Source organism: Monodelphis domestica, chromosome 4 (genome assembly GCF_027887165.1).
Source record: "Monodelphis domestica isolate mMonDom1 chromosome 4, mMonDom1.pri, whole genome shotgun sequence".
Classification (NCBI taxonomy): domain Eukaryota; kingdom Metazoa; phylum Chordata; class Mammalia; order Didelphimorphia; family Didelphidae; genus Monodelphis; species Monodelphis domestica.
In genome coordinates, this window is record NC_077230.1 from 361345341 (window position 1) to 361363578 (window position 18238).

Sequence of the window (18238 nt, forward strand, 5' to 3'; positions counted from 1 at the left end):
TTCTTCATGTCCTTTTGAAAATATGGTACCCAGAAGAGAACACATTTCTCCAGATGTAACCTGACTAGGACAAATTACAATGGGACTATCATTCTCCTATTTTTGGACATTATGCTTCCCTTTCTTAACGCAGCTTGACTGCCCAAACTTTTCTTGCACTCATATATCTCACACACTGAGCTTACAGTCCATTTCAATTCCTAGATTTTGTTCTCAGAGTTGTTTTGTAGCCATGTCTTCTCTCCTTTTGTAGTTAAAATATTTTACATGTCATAGGATCATAGATTTAGAGCCAAAAGGGACCTCAAAAGTCATCTAACTCAGCCTCCTCTTATTTTACAGATGAGAAAACTAAGGCCTCAGAGGTTATGACTAACCTAAGACAGAACCAGAATCTGTATCTATCTAAGTCTTTTGACTCTGAATCCGGCACTTTTTCCATTGTATCATTTCTATTACATTCATCCTATCATGTCTTTTTATTGAGAGCTTTTGGATCTTGTCATCTAGTCTGTTGGCTCTCTCTTCTCTATGCCACCTAAATATTTGATAAGAATGCTTTCTGTGCTAGCACCTAAATTGCTAATAAAAATGTTGAATAATACAAGGTCAGAAACTTAGAGCCTTGAAGGCATTCTATTTGGAATCTCCTGTCAATCTGACATTGGTCCACCAATGCCTACTCTTCAGGTACCCTGAAAAGAATATTATAGTCAGAGGTCTGTTTTTTCAACCAGTTCTAAATCCACCACTATCTTGTTCTCAGGGACAATAATCAGAAACTTATGAACTGCTTTACTGAAATACACACTATCCATAAATACATGTACATATATATGTATCTCTATATATTTAAACCCTTACATTCTATCTTAGAATCAATAAGTATTGGTTTCAAGGCAGAATGAGGCTAAGTGATTTGCCCAGGGTCACAGAGCTAGGAAGTATCTGAGGCCAAATTTGAACCCAGAACCTTCCATCTCCAGGCTTGGCTCTCTAGCCACTGAGCAATCCACATACTATCCATATTTACAGCATTTATCATGATACCCATCAGCCTAATTACCCTGAGAGTAGTCTGACAAAGTATTTTTTTTTAAATAACATCATGCTAGTTTTTAGTGTCCACTATTCAAAATGCTCATAGACCATCCTCAAATATTCAAGAATTTTGCCAAAATTAAATTCAAGCTCACTAGTCTAAAAATCTGTAGACTTCACCCCTCCATCCTCTACTTCAAACCTTTCTTGGTTCTTCGTGATCTTTCAATGATTAATGATCTCAGTTTCTCAGTCATATCTGCCAGTTCTTTTGGTATTCTTGGATGTCATTCACCCAGCTTTGGTGATCTCTTGCCTCTTCTCCATCCTACAGCCTGGTTAGCCTCAGCTCCATGTAAAAGATATACCTAAGCAGAAGTCTTCCTAGAACTCCTAACCAGCCAGCCTGTCCTCCCCACAGAACATCATTTGCACTTCTAAGAAGTAAGGCCAGGGGAATGATATTTTGTTGACTCAGATGAGACTCTAGACACTTTTATCTCAATCAGGTAAGTTTAAAAAGTCCTTCCCTAGCTTCAAATGACCATGCTCTGAAGAAGGATTACCTGCTCTGGGGTTTGGTTTTAGCTCCAGACTTTCCTGATCTGTGGCATCCAAGATCTTGTACTTGCTTTTTCTCTTGGGTTTTCCTTTTCTCCTAGAAAATAGTAAATCAACAATCATTTATTAAATGTTTAAGTGCTGGGGACACTAAGACCAAAATGAAATAGTCCCTGACCTCAAGGTGCTTATGTTGTTTCAGGGGAGACAAGTACATGAATAAGCATATATAAAAAAAAGGTAATAAAAGATGAATTGGGGGAAGTCCTAAGAACTAGGGGAGATAAGGAAAGCATGCAAGTAAAAGGAGATGGGTGTGGAACACACTCTAGGCATAGAAGAGAGCCAAAATGTTAGTCTGGTTCTACCATAATGTGTAAGAAGGGGAACAAGGTAGAATAACAATTTGGGTCAGGGCTAATGAAGGAGGCTCTAGGCCTGCTTAGGTTAGACAGAACTTGTGAAGGCAGCCCAGTATTTAAAGAGCCCTGTCCTGGGCCTCATAGGTAAACAGGTTAATGAAAGAGGCAAGTATCAGCAAGTCAGGGCATAGTTTGCTTCCTTAATCCTCTCACATTGTAGAGAAGAGAATAGTGACCTTGATGATGACACAACAGCAACAACTAGTCCTTAACTGTATCTCCAGAATACCAAATACGCTACAATAATGTGGCTGTGACAATTACAATGTATGGAAGGAAAAAGATAGCTAGTTATTCCTGGTCTTTTTTTTTTCTTAAACGTTTGCCTTCTGTCTTAGAACTGCTAAAGCTGAGGAGTGGTAAGGGCTAGGCAATGGAGGTTAAGTGACTTGCCCAGGGTCACACAGCTATCAAGTGCCTGAGGCCAGATTTGAACCAGATCCTGGTGCTCTATCCACTGTGCCTCCTAGTTGCCCCATTACATACCAGTAGTCTTAAGTTGTGGGGAGGAGTTGGCAGCATCCTGGGTCCTTTCCTAGCTTACCTTTTACAGCAGCAGACCATGGTCCAGGATAGGATCCCCAGTGCAACAACGATGACAAAAGAGGCAATGATGACATAGAGGATGCTCCATTCTGTAGGGGAAAACTAAAAAGTAAGGGTTGGAAGGTAGAGATGGAGCCAGGGTAACTGCTTCCTAGCTGTTGAGAGCAAATGTGGACATATGGAGGTGCAAGTAAGACCCTGGAGGGGCTGTTGGGGGTATACCTAAAAGCTCACCTGCCACCATTACTGTGGCCTCCAAAAGCTCATGAGGCTACTGAAGAGATATGATTGGCTGATACAGAGGAAGGGAAAGCTACTTTTGTTATAGGGGAAAAGCAAAGCAGATAAATCACATTGATGGATCTGAGGAAGACCCTGTCTATCAGCAGGGCTCATCTTCCTTAATTGTTTCACTCACTTTATATACAATTCTTCTCATTCTTATTCTTAGAACTTTCCCACACCTTAAGGAACAAGTGTGTACATAAGGGGAATATGAGAACTTTGTGAGTGGGAAATGCCCATGACTAATGCCCAACGTCAACCCAATAGGTCTGCTTCCCTCTAAGTCATGATCAATGCTAAATTAAGCTAATTGAGTCTCAAAGGTACGCACCACAGTTGCTCTCTCCATCTTTCAGCTGAACTTTAATGAAGTTCTCCATCCAAAAAGGGTCACAGATACAGCGCTTTGTGAAAGAATCGCAGCGACCATGATCAGAACAGTTCAACTGACACGCTGATGGGAGAATGGAAGGGGAGTCACTAAAAAGCCAAGTTTTCCACCAAGTTAGCAGGACTTCTGATTCTTGGGGCAAAATGCAGAATGCTCAAAGTACTCCGAGTTCCTTGGTCTGTGGCAGTTTTCCATAGGCAGGGTTCCCTATTTTACCCTGGCTGGTCTGGTTGCCTGTTCTAATATGTATAATTGGATTGAGCCACAAGAAGCAGAGGAATGCCTGATGTTTAAACACTGCTTTAAGGTTTTTAAAACCCTTTACAGGATGTAATTCATTTGTTTAAGTCCACATTAAGATGTTTCCAATGTATCTAGTGAGCACTTAATAAATGCTTGTTCTCACACTGCAAAATCCTGTCATCCCAAGGATGACATTCAATGCCTTTATTATCGGCTATGTAAAGGTAGTGAGACAAGGTAATAACTAAGTTCAGAAACTAGTGAGCAACTCCAAAGTGGGGTTTATCTTATTATTATTTGTTCTGACCTGATTTTATTGGTACTGGTAATTTCCAGCTCTCCTCTACTAAAGCCTGCTCTACAACTAAGTCTAAGAGAGTTGCCTAGAGCCCTTAAGGGTTAAGTGAAGTCATGAAAATTATTAAACACCTACTATGTGCCAGGTGCTGTGCTAAGAGCTTGGGATACAAAGGAAGGAAAAGGATCGTCTTTGTTCTCCAAGAGCTCCCAGTCTCATGGGGGGAGACAACATGCAAACAATGAGGTACAAACAAGACACAGACAGGATGAACTGGAGATTGTCACAGAGGGAAGGCATCAATAAGGGGGATTGGGAAAGGCTTTTTGTAAGGTTAAGAAACTTGCTCAGGGACACACAGCTAGCCAGAATCAGGGATGGCATTTGAACTCAGGTCCTGACCTAAAAGACAACTTTTGCTATCATATCATGATACCTCTCTGGGCATCAATACTAGTACCAGTCAAATTTTTATCAACATCAAGAACCCAAGCCAATGAGAATGACTCTTTGGATTCCACCTTCTATAGGAAGGGAAGAATAACAAAGCTTTTCCTGATGAATTCCTGGGTTTTGGAGTCAGGGCTTTTGAGTTCCCATGGCCTAGAACTACTCACTGACTGTATTGATTTCCAGGGCTCGAAAAATCAGGAAGTCTGTTTGCTGCTTCCTCAGCTCACTCTTGAGCATGGCTGCAACATCATGGCCTTTAAAGATCTGGTGTGGAGGCTCATTCTGTACAAAAAACACCATCTTCGTGCTGTGAGGAAACGCAATCCAGGAAAAAGTCAATGGAATCTGCTGCTGACACTAGAGGCCCTTTCTAAATGGGTCAGCAAAAGCTAGGTAAGATCTCTTCATCTCAGGACTATAGGGATGGAAGGGATCACAGAGGTCATGGAGTGCAACTCTTTCATTTTACAAATGAGGAAACTGAGATACAGAGAGGTTCAGTGAATTATTTTTGTCTGGGTGAGACTGGTGAGAAGGGGAGAGGGGGAGAGAGAGAGAGAGAGAGAGAGAGAGAGAGAGAGAGAGAGAGAGAGAGAGAGAGAGCGAGCGAGAGAGAGAGAGCGAGAGAGAGAGCGAGAGAGAGAGCGAGAGAGAGAGCGAGAGAGAGAGAGAGAGAGAGAGAGAGAGAGAGAGAGAGAGAGAAAGAGAGAGAGAGAGAGAGAGAGAGAGAGAGAGAGAGAGAGAGAGAGAGAGAGAGAGAGAGAGAGAGAGAGAGAGAGAGAGAGGAGAGAGAGAGAGAGAGAGAGAGAGAGAGAGAGAGAGAGAGAGGGAGAGGGAGAAAGGGAGAGAGGGAGAGAGAGAGGGAGGGAGCACTAAGAGACAGACTATTACCACAGAAAACTTGGGACTTTCTTCCTTTGCTGTGATGGGATGGAATGAAGAAACCTAAGCCTTTCCACCCCCATTCTTGCTCAGCAGAAGCCTGATTCCTTGAACCTCTATTTCCCCACCCCTACCTCTGCTCTGTGTATGGCTGGATCTTTTGCACAGTGATGTCAGAATCCAACACCCCCAGGAGGACACCAATCTGCCGAATGAACATCCCCTTCTGCCTCTCTGTCAGTTGGCTGACATTGACATCCAGGATCATCTCCACCAGGTTGTTCTTCCTAGGGTCTGTAAAGGACAGAGAGCAGGTATAATAAAATAGTCAGTATGCTTCCTGGAAGACACAACACCTTTAATTTAGATATTTCTTCTGGCTCAGAAGAAAGGTGGCAGAAAGGTTCCTTGCAACTGTAGCTGGCCTTCTTCTAGTGGCAAGAAGTTACAGATGATCCCCTATGTAAAATACTTCAAGATCATGCCTGGACTTTGCCCTAAGGTCAACCTAAAGCAGTTTATCAGATGAAGTTTAGAAACAAGGCAGCAGAATGTTGACTAGATGAGCAAGATTGGTGAACTTCAAGCAATAAATTAGTTCTCTTTGCAGTCTAATGTCTAAATTGTCTTGTCTACTGCAGGAAGTAGGCAGCTTTGGCTCACTCCTTGATATAATGGGGTAATGGTCTTCATCAATTTGAAGATTTATTGTGGGGAAGAGGGAATAAACTTTTTCAACTTGGCCTTAGTAGGAAAAATTAGCTCAAAAGGCAAAAGTTAAAAGGAAACAGATTTCAGGTCCATATAAGAAAGGATTTCCTAACAATTACAGATGGAATGGACTATCATGGGAGTCAATAAACTTCCTCCTTAATGATTTTTTACTAGAATAATGGATAAATTTGGCTAAATTTTTGTTCCAGTCTTTATCTAAACTTACAGGGTACAAATAGAAAGTAAAAGGGCAGCCTGACTAATGGATGATATTTGTTTATTGAACTATTATATATTACATTAAGTTAAGAATGAAAAAGAAGGCTTCAAGTGTATTGTGGGGATCTTCTAAGGTGAATTTAAAGCAAGACATGAACAAAAATTATTTAAGATGAAATGTTTGACCTTGGAGCACTTTTTCTGGACCCTGCCCTGGTACAGTGAGAACCCCCCTACCCACTCACTGAATCTAGCTTTAGCAGCTGACTCTGCTGCTTGTTATTTGTGTGAATTTAGACAAGTAACCTCCCTTAATCTAGATCTTAGTTTCCTCATCTATAAAATAACCTAGAAGACCTCTTAATTCCTTTCCAAAACCAAAGTACATGATTTTATGAGAAAGAAGGTGCTATGAGTTGTACTGGCAGAAAAATGAGGGCCGTCAATAAGAATATGGCTCTAAAGAAACCCCGGTCTGTCAAAATGGAAGAAATGTCTTTAACTAGGATATAGCTTTGTTATTATACTTTTTATTGGGTTACTTTTGAATAAGTGCTTAAAGATAGTTGGTTTCTACTTTTAGAAGTAAAAACTTTCATTGTCAAGAGTAGCTACCTCATTTATATATTTGGATGCACAATTTGCATATTCTGATATATAATTTGCATAATTAGTAGATTAGCTGTGGTTCTCATCCAAACAGTGAGCTTCTCCAGTGTGAGGAAGAGGCTAACAAACCTGCCTAGAGGAAGAGGACAAAATGACTTCCAGAGCTCCATTTCAGCCTGAGGAGTCTTTCTATACCTGAGTTTTTCTATTGTTAGCCTGAATACTCAAGAGTGGGCTGTCACCATTCCATCCTTACCAGATGCTCTTGAATGCAAAGGCCCTAATAAGTCCTTCCCCCTTCTCCAGAACTACAGTGCAAATTAGCCTTGAAGCAAAACAAAAGCCACAAAGCTCTATTTAAGAAGGACATTTCATTTCTGCAAATCTGCTAACTTAAAGGATGCCAGTTATTTTACCTTCAGTGAGCTGTCATATAAAGCCTCGGGCTCAACTTATAAAAATAAATTGTTTTCTGCATCTGGGCTCTGATGAAGCATCATGACTCAAGCTCCCCATGTTCCTGTGTTGAAATTCATCTAACCATCCTACCTACTGGACAGTAAGACCCGAGATATCATACCTAGCCCTGACCATGCTCGGGGGAAAAGGACTGTCCTCAAGGTGAAAGCTAACTGCTCCCTTGGGCCTTAGAAAGACTCACCGGGCTTCACATCCACAGTAGTACGGTCTGTATCACTCTCACCCTTTGCATCAGTCACTCTTAGGTGAAATGTGTAAGTCCCTTCCACCAGGTTGGAGAGGAATAGAATGGGGTGATGGTCAGAATGATTTAATACTTCCTGTGGGTTGGAATAATATAGGTGACATTTTGGGGGGAAAAAAACATCATCACTTCTTTCTTAAGATCCCTACAGTACTGACTATTATGTATCACACTAAGCCCTCCTACTTCAATTCAGATCAATTCCTGATGTGAATTCTCAATGGATTATCAGGAAAAATAAAGAAATTATGAACTATGGTCCTTTAAGTTTAGCATGAGGTATATCTGGTAAAGTGCATAGCATATAACAGACATTTAATAAATACTTGCTGACAGAACCCAAATTTTGGCCCTATATCTTTACCACTTTACATCAAATTACCAGAATACTTACTCCTGCTGCTGGGCTTCCTTCATCCCTAGTCCAGAGGTAACTGACTATGCCCTTGTCATCAGAAGACCTGGATCCATCCAGTTCAGCTGTGTTAGTGGGCAGAGTTATTACTACATTCCCAACTATCTTGGCCACAGGTGGCTTGTTCATTTCTATACAAAAAGAAAAGCATTTAGGGAAGTCTAAAATGTCAGAAAGGGTCAGTTTCCCATTATTTTATGATATTCATGAAGATACCAAACATCAAAATTTGGGGCAATTTTTATGAAGACCCAACCAAGGAATCAGCTTTGTGTACTAGAGATTTAAGGTCGGCAGCTTATCAGAACACGAAGTTTCTGTTTTATAGAGGTGAATTCTGGGGCTATCTTAAATCAAGGATAAAAATCACTGCAGCTCATGCTCTTTGAGCATCTTGTTACTCATGATCTTCTTGAGAGGGCTTTTTGAAAGCGCATGATGAAAGCAAATGGAAATCATTCTGGAAAGTGATTTGGAACTATCACAAAACTGAGGGTATCTTTTGATTCAGCAATACAGATACCCTGAAGAGGTCAAAAATAGAGGACTCTCATTCACCCCAAATATATAATGAATCTTATAGTTTGTATCACTACTATACCTCTTGAATATGCTCCCTTCTTTCCACTCAGAGACATTACCCTAGTTCAGGCCCTTATCCTCCATTTCACTTAGTCCTAGACCATTTCAACGATCTTTTAATTTGTTTATTGGCTGTACTATAACTATCTTCCACCTGTAGCAACCACAGTGATTTTCCTAAAGTACAGGTCTGACTATAACATTTCCCTATTTTATTCCCCTATTATCTATTATTAGATGTTAAAATTAAATGGAATTAAAATTAAATTTAGAACCCTTTCCAGAGGCAGCTAGGTGGTGCCAGGCTTGGAGTTGGGAGGACCTGGGTTCAAATCTGGCCTGAGATAGTTCCTAGTGCTGTGACCCTGGGCAAGTCACCTAACCCCATTTGTCTCACTCTTGCCTTTTTGTCTTAAGAGTTGTTACTAAGATAGAAAGTAAAGGTTTAAAAAAAAAACACACCTTCCCAGGCCCATCCTCATTTCCTGGTCTTCTTAAATATCCTTTTACTGTTCATTGCACACAACTCTTCATCTCCCATCTAGGTGCCTGCCTGAAATGTTTTCCATCCTGAGGTGTGCCTCTTGGAATTCATGATGTACTTCAAGACACAGTTTCAACACCATCCTCTGAAGCGGGTTTTTTCTATCCTCATCACTCCCCTCCTCACTCTAGCTGCTAGTGCCTGATCCTCTAAAGTCACCTTGGATATGATTTGTTTGTATTTTGTACATGTCCATATGTAAGTGTTTTTCTCCTGTTAAGATGTAAGCATCGTGAGGGCTGGGCCTTTTTTCACTTTTATCTTCTGAAGTAGGTAGAATCAGGAGGACAGTATACACAGAACCACAGTAATATAAATGAAAACAACTTTGAAAGGCTATAGAACTCTGGTCAAGGTGGAAACCAACCATGATTTGAGCTCTTGGTAGAGAAATGATGAACCAGAGGTATTGAATAAGACAGGTTTTCAGGCACTTATCCAAGGTTACATAAGTAGCGGGGGGGGGGGAGGGGGGGGGAGGCAGAGATGAGATTAAAACACAGAATCCTTTGACTCGAAATCCAACAGGCTTTCCATTATCTTATAGTTCAAGAAGAAGAACAACAAGAAAAGGAAGAGAAATGATAGTAAGTGAAAAAAGGGAGAGAGAACAAGAAAAGAGGGAGCACCTCCTTTCTTTGAAAACATGGAAAATAACTACAGGTATGGAACAATGCATATAAAGTTGGACTTGAGAAAGAGGAGATAAAAAGAGAAAGGGTAGAAGGGGAAGAAAAAAGGGGAAAGGGAGAGAAAAAAAGGAAGGAGTGAAGGAAGGAAAAGGAGGGAATTAAGAGTAAGGAAGGAGGAGAGGGAAAAGGGGAGAATAAGAATTAAGTGGATACATGAAGAGAAAAATGAGTGATAGAAGAGAAAAAGGAGAAAAAAAGAGGGAGGGGAAAGGAAGAAACTTTTATCCACTGACAGCTTCATTTTTTCTGAGTTTTCAAGTTGACCACATATAACTGTCATCTCATATAAGTCTGATGTCTTTTTCTAATTAGGAGATTGGAGATAGATGATGAAAAAATTGTAAATACTGTCTTGTTTTAACACGACTCTTGCCAGCCACTAAAAAAAGCCCCATCAGCTGAAGAAGCCTGGTCTGAAGCAGCCACTATAAAGTCTGACAGCAGATGTCACTGCAGTCAGCCAGAGTCAAATCACTCCTTGTTTGTAAGGCATCAAAGCAAAGACTGGACTGCAGTGAAACCAACCCACCACCTCCAAATCCAGCTCCAAACATGTGCTCAGAAAAAGGCAAGGTCTTTGCTTCTAGTTTCTTTCTCTCCCTGTTCCTTTCTCCCTCTCTCTCCCTCTGTTTAATTCTCATCTCTCTCTTTCTCCCTTCCCCCTTCTCTCCTTGTCTGTCTCTGAATCCTTTCTTTCTTTCTCTGTTTCTGTGCTCATCTCTTTCCCCTTCTTGATTCTCTTTCTCTGCTCCTCCCTCTCACTTGTTGGTCTTCCCTCCCTCTCCATACCCCCTGCTCCCCAAAAAGGTCAATTTAGATAACAAGGAACAGTTCTGCTATTTCTGATCACTGTGAGATAGAAATAAGACCCAGTTCAGTAAATAAGAGATTTCTCCCCAAATGAATGTAAAATGGGTCAATTACACTTCCCTCCGTCCAACCCAAGACAAGAAGATACCTTCTTTGACAATGACATTGACGGAGCTTTGGCTCTGCAGGTTCCTTTCATCTTTGACAGTGAGAGTGAATGTATAGATTCCCACCTGGAGGCCAGTCACAGTAGCTATAGAATTGTTGGCATTTTCCAGTCGAACACCATCAGGGCCCCTAGTACAAGGAATAAAAGTAGAGGATTGGTTTCTATCTGTCTGGTGATGCTCGGGAAATGATTTAGAAGGCCTTTCAGTTCTTTGACCATTATAGCCTAAGGGCTGCCTCCTACATAACTATTCCTCAATTAAAAAGGGAATGTATTGTTTTCAAACTCTTACAGAAAACATTTAAATATAATCCATTTCAATAAAATTACATTTGGCTCCAGATACAAGCTACCAGCTGATCAGAAAAATGCCAGGCACTGGACTTTGAACACTTCTAGGCTTCCTCTTAATAGCCAAAGACTTAAAAATTTTTAACAGTTTTTTCCAAGGAAACAGTTGGGTAGCTCAGTGGATTAAGAGCCAGGACTATAGATGGGAGCTCCTAGGTTCAAATCTGGCATCAGACACTTCCTAGCTGTGTGACCCTGGGCAAGTCACTTGACCCCCCATTACCTAGCCCTTACCACTCTTCTTCCTTGGAACCAATACACAGTATTGATTCCAAGATGGAAGGTAAGGGTTTTTTTTTTTTAAAGATTTTTCCAATTCACAAATGTCTATGAGACAGTCTAGTCAAAAGTGAGGCAAGGATGTATGTTTCTGAAAAGCATTTCTGGCCCAGTATTTGCTGGCATAGCTCTTGCCAGCAAAGATGCAAAATATATTTTTGAACCTTATACCCAAATCACTCCTATTGGAAATTTAAGAAAAGGCCCAGAGCCAAGCCTGCAGATGAGTTCCCAGCAATGAAATTGAGCTGGTTTTCTCTGCAGTTCAGCAAGCACAACCTCTCTCCTTCCCTGGGCACAGCGCCATATCCCATGATGGCATGGGTTCCTTATTTAGTTCCTGGACATTGTTGTTGTTGTTTTTTTCCCAGAAAGCAGCTATTCCACTTTTCTTAAGCTGCAGAAACTATCTCATGGTTAAGGAGAAAGGTTTACACCACAGGAAGGGGCCAGTACAATATCTCAACATAAAGCTTCCTGGTCCCAATTTCATTTGTGGCTACCTTGTGGTGTTGATTAGTTCATCACTTAGGAATTAAGACATACAAACAGAAAAAGAAAATGACTAGCATGTCACTTATACTTAATATTTTTGTTGCATTTTTAAAGGGGGTAATTCTGACCAAGGTTGTTCCCCTTCAAGTCAGATTCTCTTCTTTGATTCTATGAACTCTTTGGACAATACTAATAAAGGCCCAAAAGAATGATTTCCAAAACACTGTCTTCCACAAAGTGGAAAAAAAAACAATGAAAGAACAGTAGGTCAAAAGAATAGAACACAATGAAAGAAAAGAGAATGAAGAGAAGGGGAGGGGAAGAAAGAAAGAGAAAAGGAGTGGGGAAGAAAAGGGAGAGAGGAAAAGAAAAGAAAGGGAAGAAGCAAAGAGGGAGAGAAAGAGAAAGCAAAGCAAAGAAGGGAGGGAGTGAATGATGAATGAAGGAAAGAAAGAAACTCTTGCCTAACTTCTAAAATTCAACTGAGCCCAGAAAAGAAAGGAATTTCAGAATTTAAGCTCTCTCTCTGCAGCATGCTATTCCCCTTCTTCCCCCCAGTCTTGCGTGCTACTGCTCTTGAAAGACTAATAAGAGTTAAAAGGTGCAGCTGTCTCTTTCCTGGGATTTCTTTGCTTTTGGTGGCATATTCTCTCTCTCTCTCTCTCTCTCTCTCTCTCTCTCTCTCTCTCTCTCTCTCTCTCTCTCTCTCTCTCTCTCACACACACACACACACACACACACACACACACACACACACACACATCCTGCACATAATCTGAGTTCTGTTTGTTGTGGTTTAATAGTTAAAAGAAATGGTGGAGGCCAGGAATGGTTCTGATTAAACAATTCCAGTTTAATTAGCCTTTTTTTTGATCAGTGTCCTTTGCCTCTGGCTAACATAAGTGATAAATGGTGTTTTTAAGACAACAATAATGGAAAACAAGGCTTTCATTTTGCAGATGTGGCATCAATTCTCCTTAATAGCAGGTGTCAAACTGCTGCTTTCCCCCTCTTCTTCCCTCTCTGCCTCACTCGGCTGACTCTGGGAAACAGGACTTTTCAGCTCCATTACTCTTTTCTAATCGCCTCTCAAGTGTAATTTAGTTCTACTCTACAGCAGATGGGGCTGTATCTGCAATGATGCCAGGACCAGCCAGTACCACCTAGGGAGCAGAGGCTGGCAAGAGGTGTTTTTTTTTTCCCCCTGTAGAAGTCAGAGCACCAGTTTCTTTAAACATAGGATTACATCATCTTTCAAAGTCACTCATCAGCAAGTGAAACTGAAGAGACTCAGGATTTTCTGGTGAAGGAAGATGGGGCCAATACTCACTGTGTTTTTTCCCAGAGATATGAGATGATTTTCTGGTCATCCAAGCTTTTGCTACCATCCAGAGTTGTGCTGTCAACAGGAAGAGTCAGTTCTTTATCTGGGCCAGCATCTGCCTGGGGTGGCTTGTTATTTTCTGGAAGAAAAGCTACAATGTCAAGAGCAGGACAGCTTAGGTTGGAGGAGTTGTAACTGGAAATTAGGCTCTGTTGACTCTGGTCGAAAATCCCAGGACTCTCCCTTCCCCTTGTCTCTAATTCTCTAAGCCCAACCAACCATGCATCTTAATACTGATGAGCACCATTAAGTTTTGTGGGACCTAGTGGAAACATATTTCCTATACTCTACAATCTAGAGGAGGACTCAAGACTGATACATCCAATAACAAAGAACAGAACAGTACATAATTAAGTGCCTTTTTGGTATAGTACTATGGGAATTCAAAAAGGGAGGTCACTGAGTACTTCAGGTGGGCTTTATGGAATAGGCAGGATTCACATTAGATCTTGAAGGATTGTTAGGATTTGGCCTTGAAATACTTTACAGGTTAGAGAAAACAAGTGAATAAAGGAAAGAGAAAGAAATGAATTTGACACATTTATGGGACAATGAGGAAACCAATCTGAGTAGAGTGAAAAATATAAAATAAAGAGAAATGGAAAATAAGATGATATATGATGTGGTAGGAACTGTTCCCTCCATGCAAGTTAGGTTAATTTTTCCTTAAAGATATGAAGACACTCCTCAGGACTTGGTAAACTCAGAAGACTAAGGTCTGCCAATATCACTTCTTCATTGTTTGAGTACAAAGCAGTCAGGATAGGGGGTAGCAAGTACGGCTCTCAATTGTTTGGCCAGTGGATTGCTCATCCAATTCAAGGTGTCTTTAATGCCTATCCTTGTTGAATTATCTTTCCATTATGACTAAGTAAACTTCCTTTTGTTAACTGTTGGAATGACCAAAAATGGCTCATTTTGTTCCAATATTGAATCTAAACTACCAAGCGAATAGCCTGAGACAGGCCTAGCCCAGAATTGATGGGGTTAGGTCAGGTATTAGAATCTCTTAAAAAACTAAGCAGGAATTTATTTTGAAATAAGAAATAAGAAAATATTGAAGGATTTTGAGTTGAGAAGTGACAGAGCATGGGAGTTAGGAGGCTTGGGTTCTAGTCTCAACTGACCTATCAATCATGCTGTATAACAGACAAATTACTTAATCTCTCTAGAGCTTCATTCTCATCACTAAAATGAAGGTGTGAGAGTAGAGAATCTAAGACAACTTTCAGCACTAAAATTCTGACTTGCAGTAAAAGAATGTATTTAAAAAAAAGTCAATCTAGTAATGTCATGCACGATAGATTAGGAGAAAGCTGAAGTAAGAGAAGTCATTTAAGGTGTGGTACTTAAGGAGTGAAGTAATGAAAGTTGGGGAGCTAGGATGCAACTGTGGTATAGTGGGGAAGAACAGTGTGTTTCATAAAACATAAATCTAGAGCTGGAAGCAATGTTCAGTCATCTAGAGTGCTGGGTGAATTAGTTAGCAATAATTTTGATACAGTTTCACCATGAGACATCAATGGTCATTCCTATATTCTAACACTAGTTTGACTCAGAACACCAGATTTTGACCAGATAGATGAAATGAGATTGGGCTGATTGCTCCAACTTTGGTTCTCTGTCAGATGAGTGCTAGATATGGTGCCAAACACATTTTATTGCTCTCTTTTGCTGTATTTTTAATAATGGATATCATTCTAAGGAAACATGCAAAATGAGTGGCTCTTATAGAGCGCATTTTAATGACTGTTAGTGATAGTGTATTGGCTATTGGTCTAGAAAAGACAAGTATCTCAAGCCCATCCCAAAACAGCAATAGTTGTATAGAAGTGTAAAACAAATTGTAATAAAATGTGTAGAAAAAAGTGGAGAAAAACAATGCCAATAACTGAAAATATTGAAGCAAAAGTCCTATTAGTTCTCAGAAAACAAAGATTTTTAGAAGATGGTAACTTGAACAGTTGCTACAGATCTTTCTACAGCGTGATGCAGGCTAGAAGACCAGCATAAAGAGTTGCTAACCATTTCTGTGAAGAGAAGAATGCATGTCAGGGCAAGAAAATAATTAGAATACTTAGGATCAGAAAAAAAATAGTTTTTATTGACAAAGCTTCCTCTTTTAATTCAAGAAAAAAACACAACTTTTCAGAATCATAGGTGAGTTTTAGATTGGAAAAGTTGACCAAAAAAAGAAAACTAAAAGATTGTAGGAAAATAGGCTCATTAAGGCCCTGTTGGTGTAGTTATGAACCAGTACAGCTACTTTAGAAAACAATTTGGAACTATGCCCCTAAAGTCATTAAATTGTGCCTATCTTTTGAACTAATGAACGAAACATTTATTAAGTGTTTATTATATACTATGGGCAGCGAGGTGGTGCAGTGGATAGACTACAGGGCATGGAGTTAGGAAGACTCTTCTTGACTTCAAATCAGGCCTCAGACATTTACTAGCTGTGGGATCCTGGGAAAGTCACTTAATTCTGGCTTGCCTAAACTTCCTCATTGTAAAATGAGCTGGAGAAGGAAAAGGCAAACCATTCCAGTATCTCTTCCAAGAAAACACCAAAAGGGGTCACAAAGAGTCAGACATGATTGAAAAATGGCTTAAAATGTACAAAGCACTGTGCCCTGACCCCGCTCTATTTACTAGGCATAAATCCCAAGGAGATTAAAGAAAGAGGAAAAGGAACTATATGTACAAATTATTTATGGCAGCTCTTTTTGTAGAAGCAAAGGACTAGAAACTAAAGGAGTGTCTACCTCCTGGGGAATTGCTAAACCAGTTATGATATATGAAATGTAATGGAATATTATCATACTAGAAGAAATGATGAACAGTTTTAGAGAAATGAACAGTTTTGGAGAAACTTGGGAAGATCTATATGAGTTGATGCAGAATGAAGCGGGTACAATGAAAACAATTTATACAATCCTAATATTGTAAATTCACCTTCTCCCCTGTGGAAAGGAAACAAGACTGACAGTTTGTGGGGGAAAGGGCCAACTGGGAGTGGCAATTGGGTCTTGTGATTAGCACTTCCTTCCTGCCGGGGGTGGGACTTGCTTCCTGGTGTTGGAGGAGAGAGGAGCTTGTTCAGCCCAGTCTGGAGTGGCATGCTCTTCTTGGTTCAGCCTGAAGACACAGGCTTCTTAAGGTTAGAACTGTTCTTGTTTGCTTTCTGTCTACTGCTAAGATTCTGTATTAGACAAAACTGGACTGATATAGAGTAGACGGGAGTGGGAGAACCCTCCTCCAGCCTCTGGGGCTTGGTCAAACTCTGAAGCTGAGGAAAGAACTCCAATTCCAACTGGTTATTAAACTTTATATTATTTGAATTCGCAGTCAGATAAGTGGACTATCTTTTCTGGTCATAGAGGGAGCTGAACTTCAGTTCAGTCATTCCAGGACAAACAGTCCTTATCGGACCCTGCTGTTTCCTCTTAGCAGGGGGCATCTCCCTCCCTTGCCTCACACCAAGCAATATACCCTCTCTCCCCTTAACTCCTCCATACCCCCATACAAATCTCCCATTATCTTGGTTTTTCCAATTCCCCATTTCCTTTCATAATAAATATTACAGTTTTTGGTGAGCCAGCTAGGAGACGAACCTAGAATCTTCTGATCCACAGTCAAAGGGTGGGTTGATATTGACCAACAATGGGTTTTCAAAATGGAATGGGGGGGTTATAAATTATATTAAATTCACATAAACCCACCTCTGATTCTTTGGGAGATTAACATGTTAGTTTCCCCCAATGAATCATCCCATATACAATATCTATACTTTTGAGGATTATCTCACCAAAGAATAAGGGCACAAAGGTATACATTTCATGGAGGGCCTAATTACAGGTACTTTAACAAAATAGAATTAATTAATTTAGTTTAGAATATTTTCCCATGGTTACATGATTCATGTTCTTTCCTTCCCCTCCTCTCACTCCTCTCCTGTAACCAACGACCAATTCCACTGGGTTTTACATGTATCATTGATCAAGACCTATTTCCATATTATTAACATTTGCACTAGGGTGATCGTTTAGAGTCTACATTCCCAGTTATGTCCCCATCGAACCAAGTGATCAATCATATGTTTTTCTTCTGTGTTTCTACTCCCACAATTCTTTCTCTGGATGTGGACAATGTTCTTTCTTGTAAGGTCCTCCGAATTGTCTACAGGTATTTAACATATTAAAAATGATTTATAGTCATATTGACAAAGAGCTATTAGGGAGCATTCCCTTTATGGCACAAGAGTTTTATAATGAGGATACAATCAATCAGGACAAAAAAAAATGGCAAAAAATAAAGGGAAGAAGTGGATGGAGGCCCAATACCCATTAGTTCAGTTCCTTACATTCAAAGGCTCACTCAGATTCTCATGTAGTGTTTGATTTCTGGGAATATCCTCTGTTGCTGTCATCATTTTTAGTCCATTTGGAATCATGATGGTCCTTACCGCATTTTCTCCAGGAGATATGCTTTTATGGTTCAGGTTATTGGTGATATCTTTTCCTAAAACTGCTTTAAAAAGATCTTAGCCTATGGACTTTTAGGATAGTTTCACAATCTTTCTGCCTCAGGAGGATAAGATACTGCCCAGGATATAATCCTAACATAACTTGAGGGTAACACAAAATAATATTTTAACACGGGGAATATTCATTTACAGTACAATATGATAGATTTGATAAAGGATGTATGTCTAGGGACTAGGTTACTGACCTAAGAAAGCATTAAATGATATATGGATCACTTCTTCCAAAAACAAGAGGAAAGAAAATAATTCATATATAAATATAAATAAATTAAAATCATAAGTCCCTGATATGTATCCAAGGTCTAGTGGAGATAGTTTATATCCTACAAGCTTATAGGTCTCGTGCAACAATATTGCAGTTACTATCTGCCATGACTAAAGAAAGCTGCCATGCCAAAGAAAAAAAAAGAAGTCTTACAAAAAGGGGAATGTGGCTCCTAGTCTGATTTCTACTCCAATCATAGGGAATGTAAGCCAGAGTTAGAGCCAAATAGGGATATATTTTGGTCTCATATCTTATAGGTGAAAACAGAGAAGAAAGACCTCAGAACTTTGCTAAGCAGCCACTTCACTGAGTCTCTCC

General features: G+C 40.1%; 1 protein-coding gene across 7 annotated transcripts in view; it reads right to left on the reverse strand.

Moving 5' to 3' along the window:
- KIAA0319L (KIAA0319 like) overlaps positions 1 to 18238 on the reverse strand; it is a 105383-nt gene that overhangs the window by 14168 nt on the left and 72977 nt on the right. For 5 of the 7 annotated variants that reach the window (XM_016422494.2, XM_016422492.2, XM_016422493.2 and 2 more), the window contains 9 exons: positions 13056 to 13200; positions 10580 to 10728; positions 7783 to 7934; positions 7326 to 7464; positions 5257 to 5416; positions 4405 to 4547; positions 3187 to 3309; positions 2569 to 2659; positions 1608 to 1699 (listed from right to left, as the gene is read on the reverse strand). In XM_016422494.2, the coding sequence (XP_016277980.1) occupies positions 1608 to 1699; positions 2569 to 2659; positions 3187 to 3309; positions 4405 to 4547; positions 5257 to 5416; positions 7326 to 7464; positions 7783 to 7934; positions 10580 to 10728; positions 13056 to 13200 (1194 nt within the window). The remainder of the gene's footprint in view (positions 1 to 1607; positions 1700 to 2568; positions 2660 to 3186; positions 3310 to 4404; positions 4548 to 5256; positions 5417 to 7325; positions 7465 to 7782; positions 7935 to 10579; positions 10729 to 13055; positions 13201 to 18238) is intronic. The other 2 variants (XM_056795131.1, XM_007492784.3) reach the window with 1 other exon arrangement.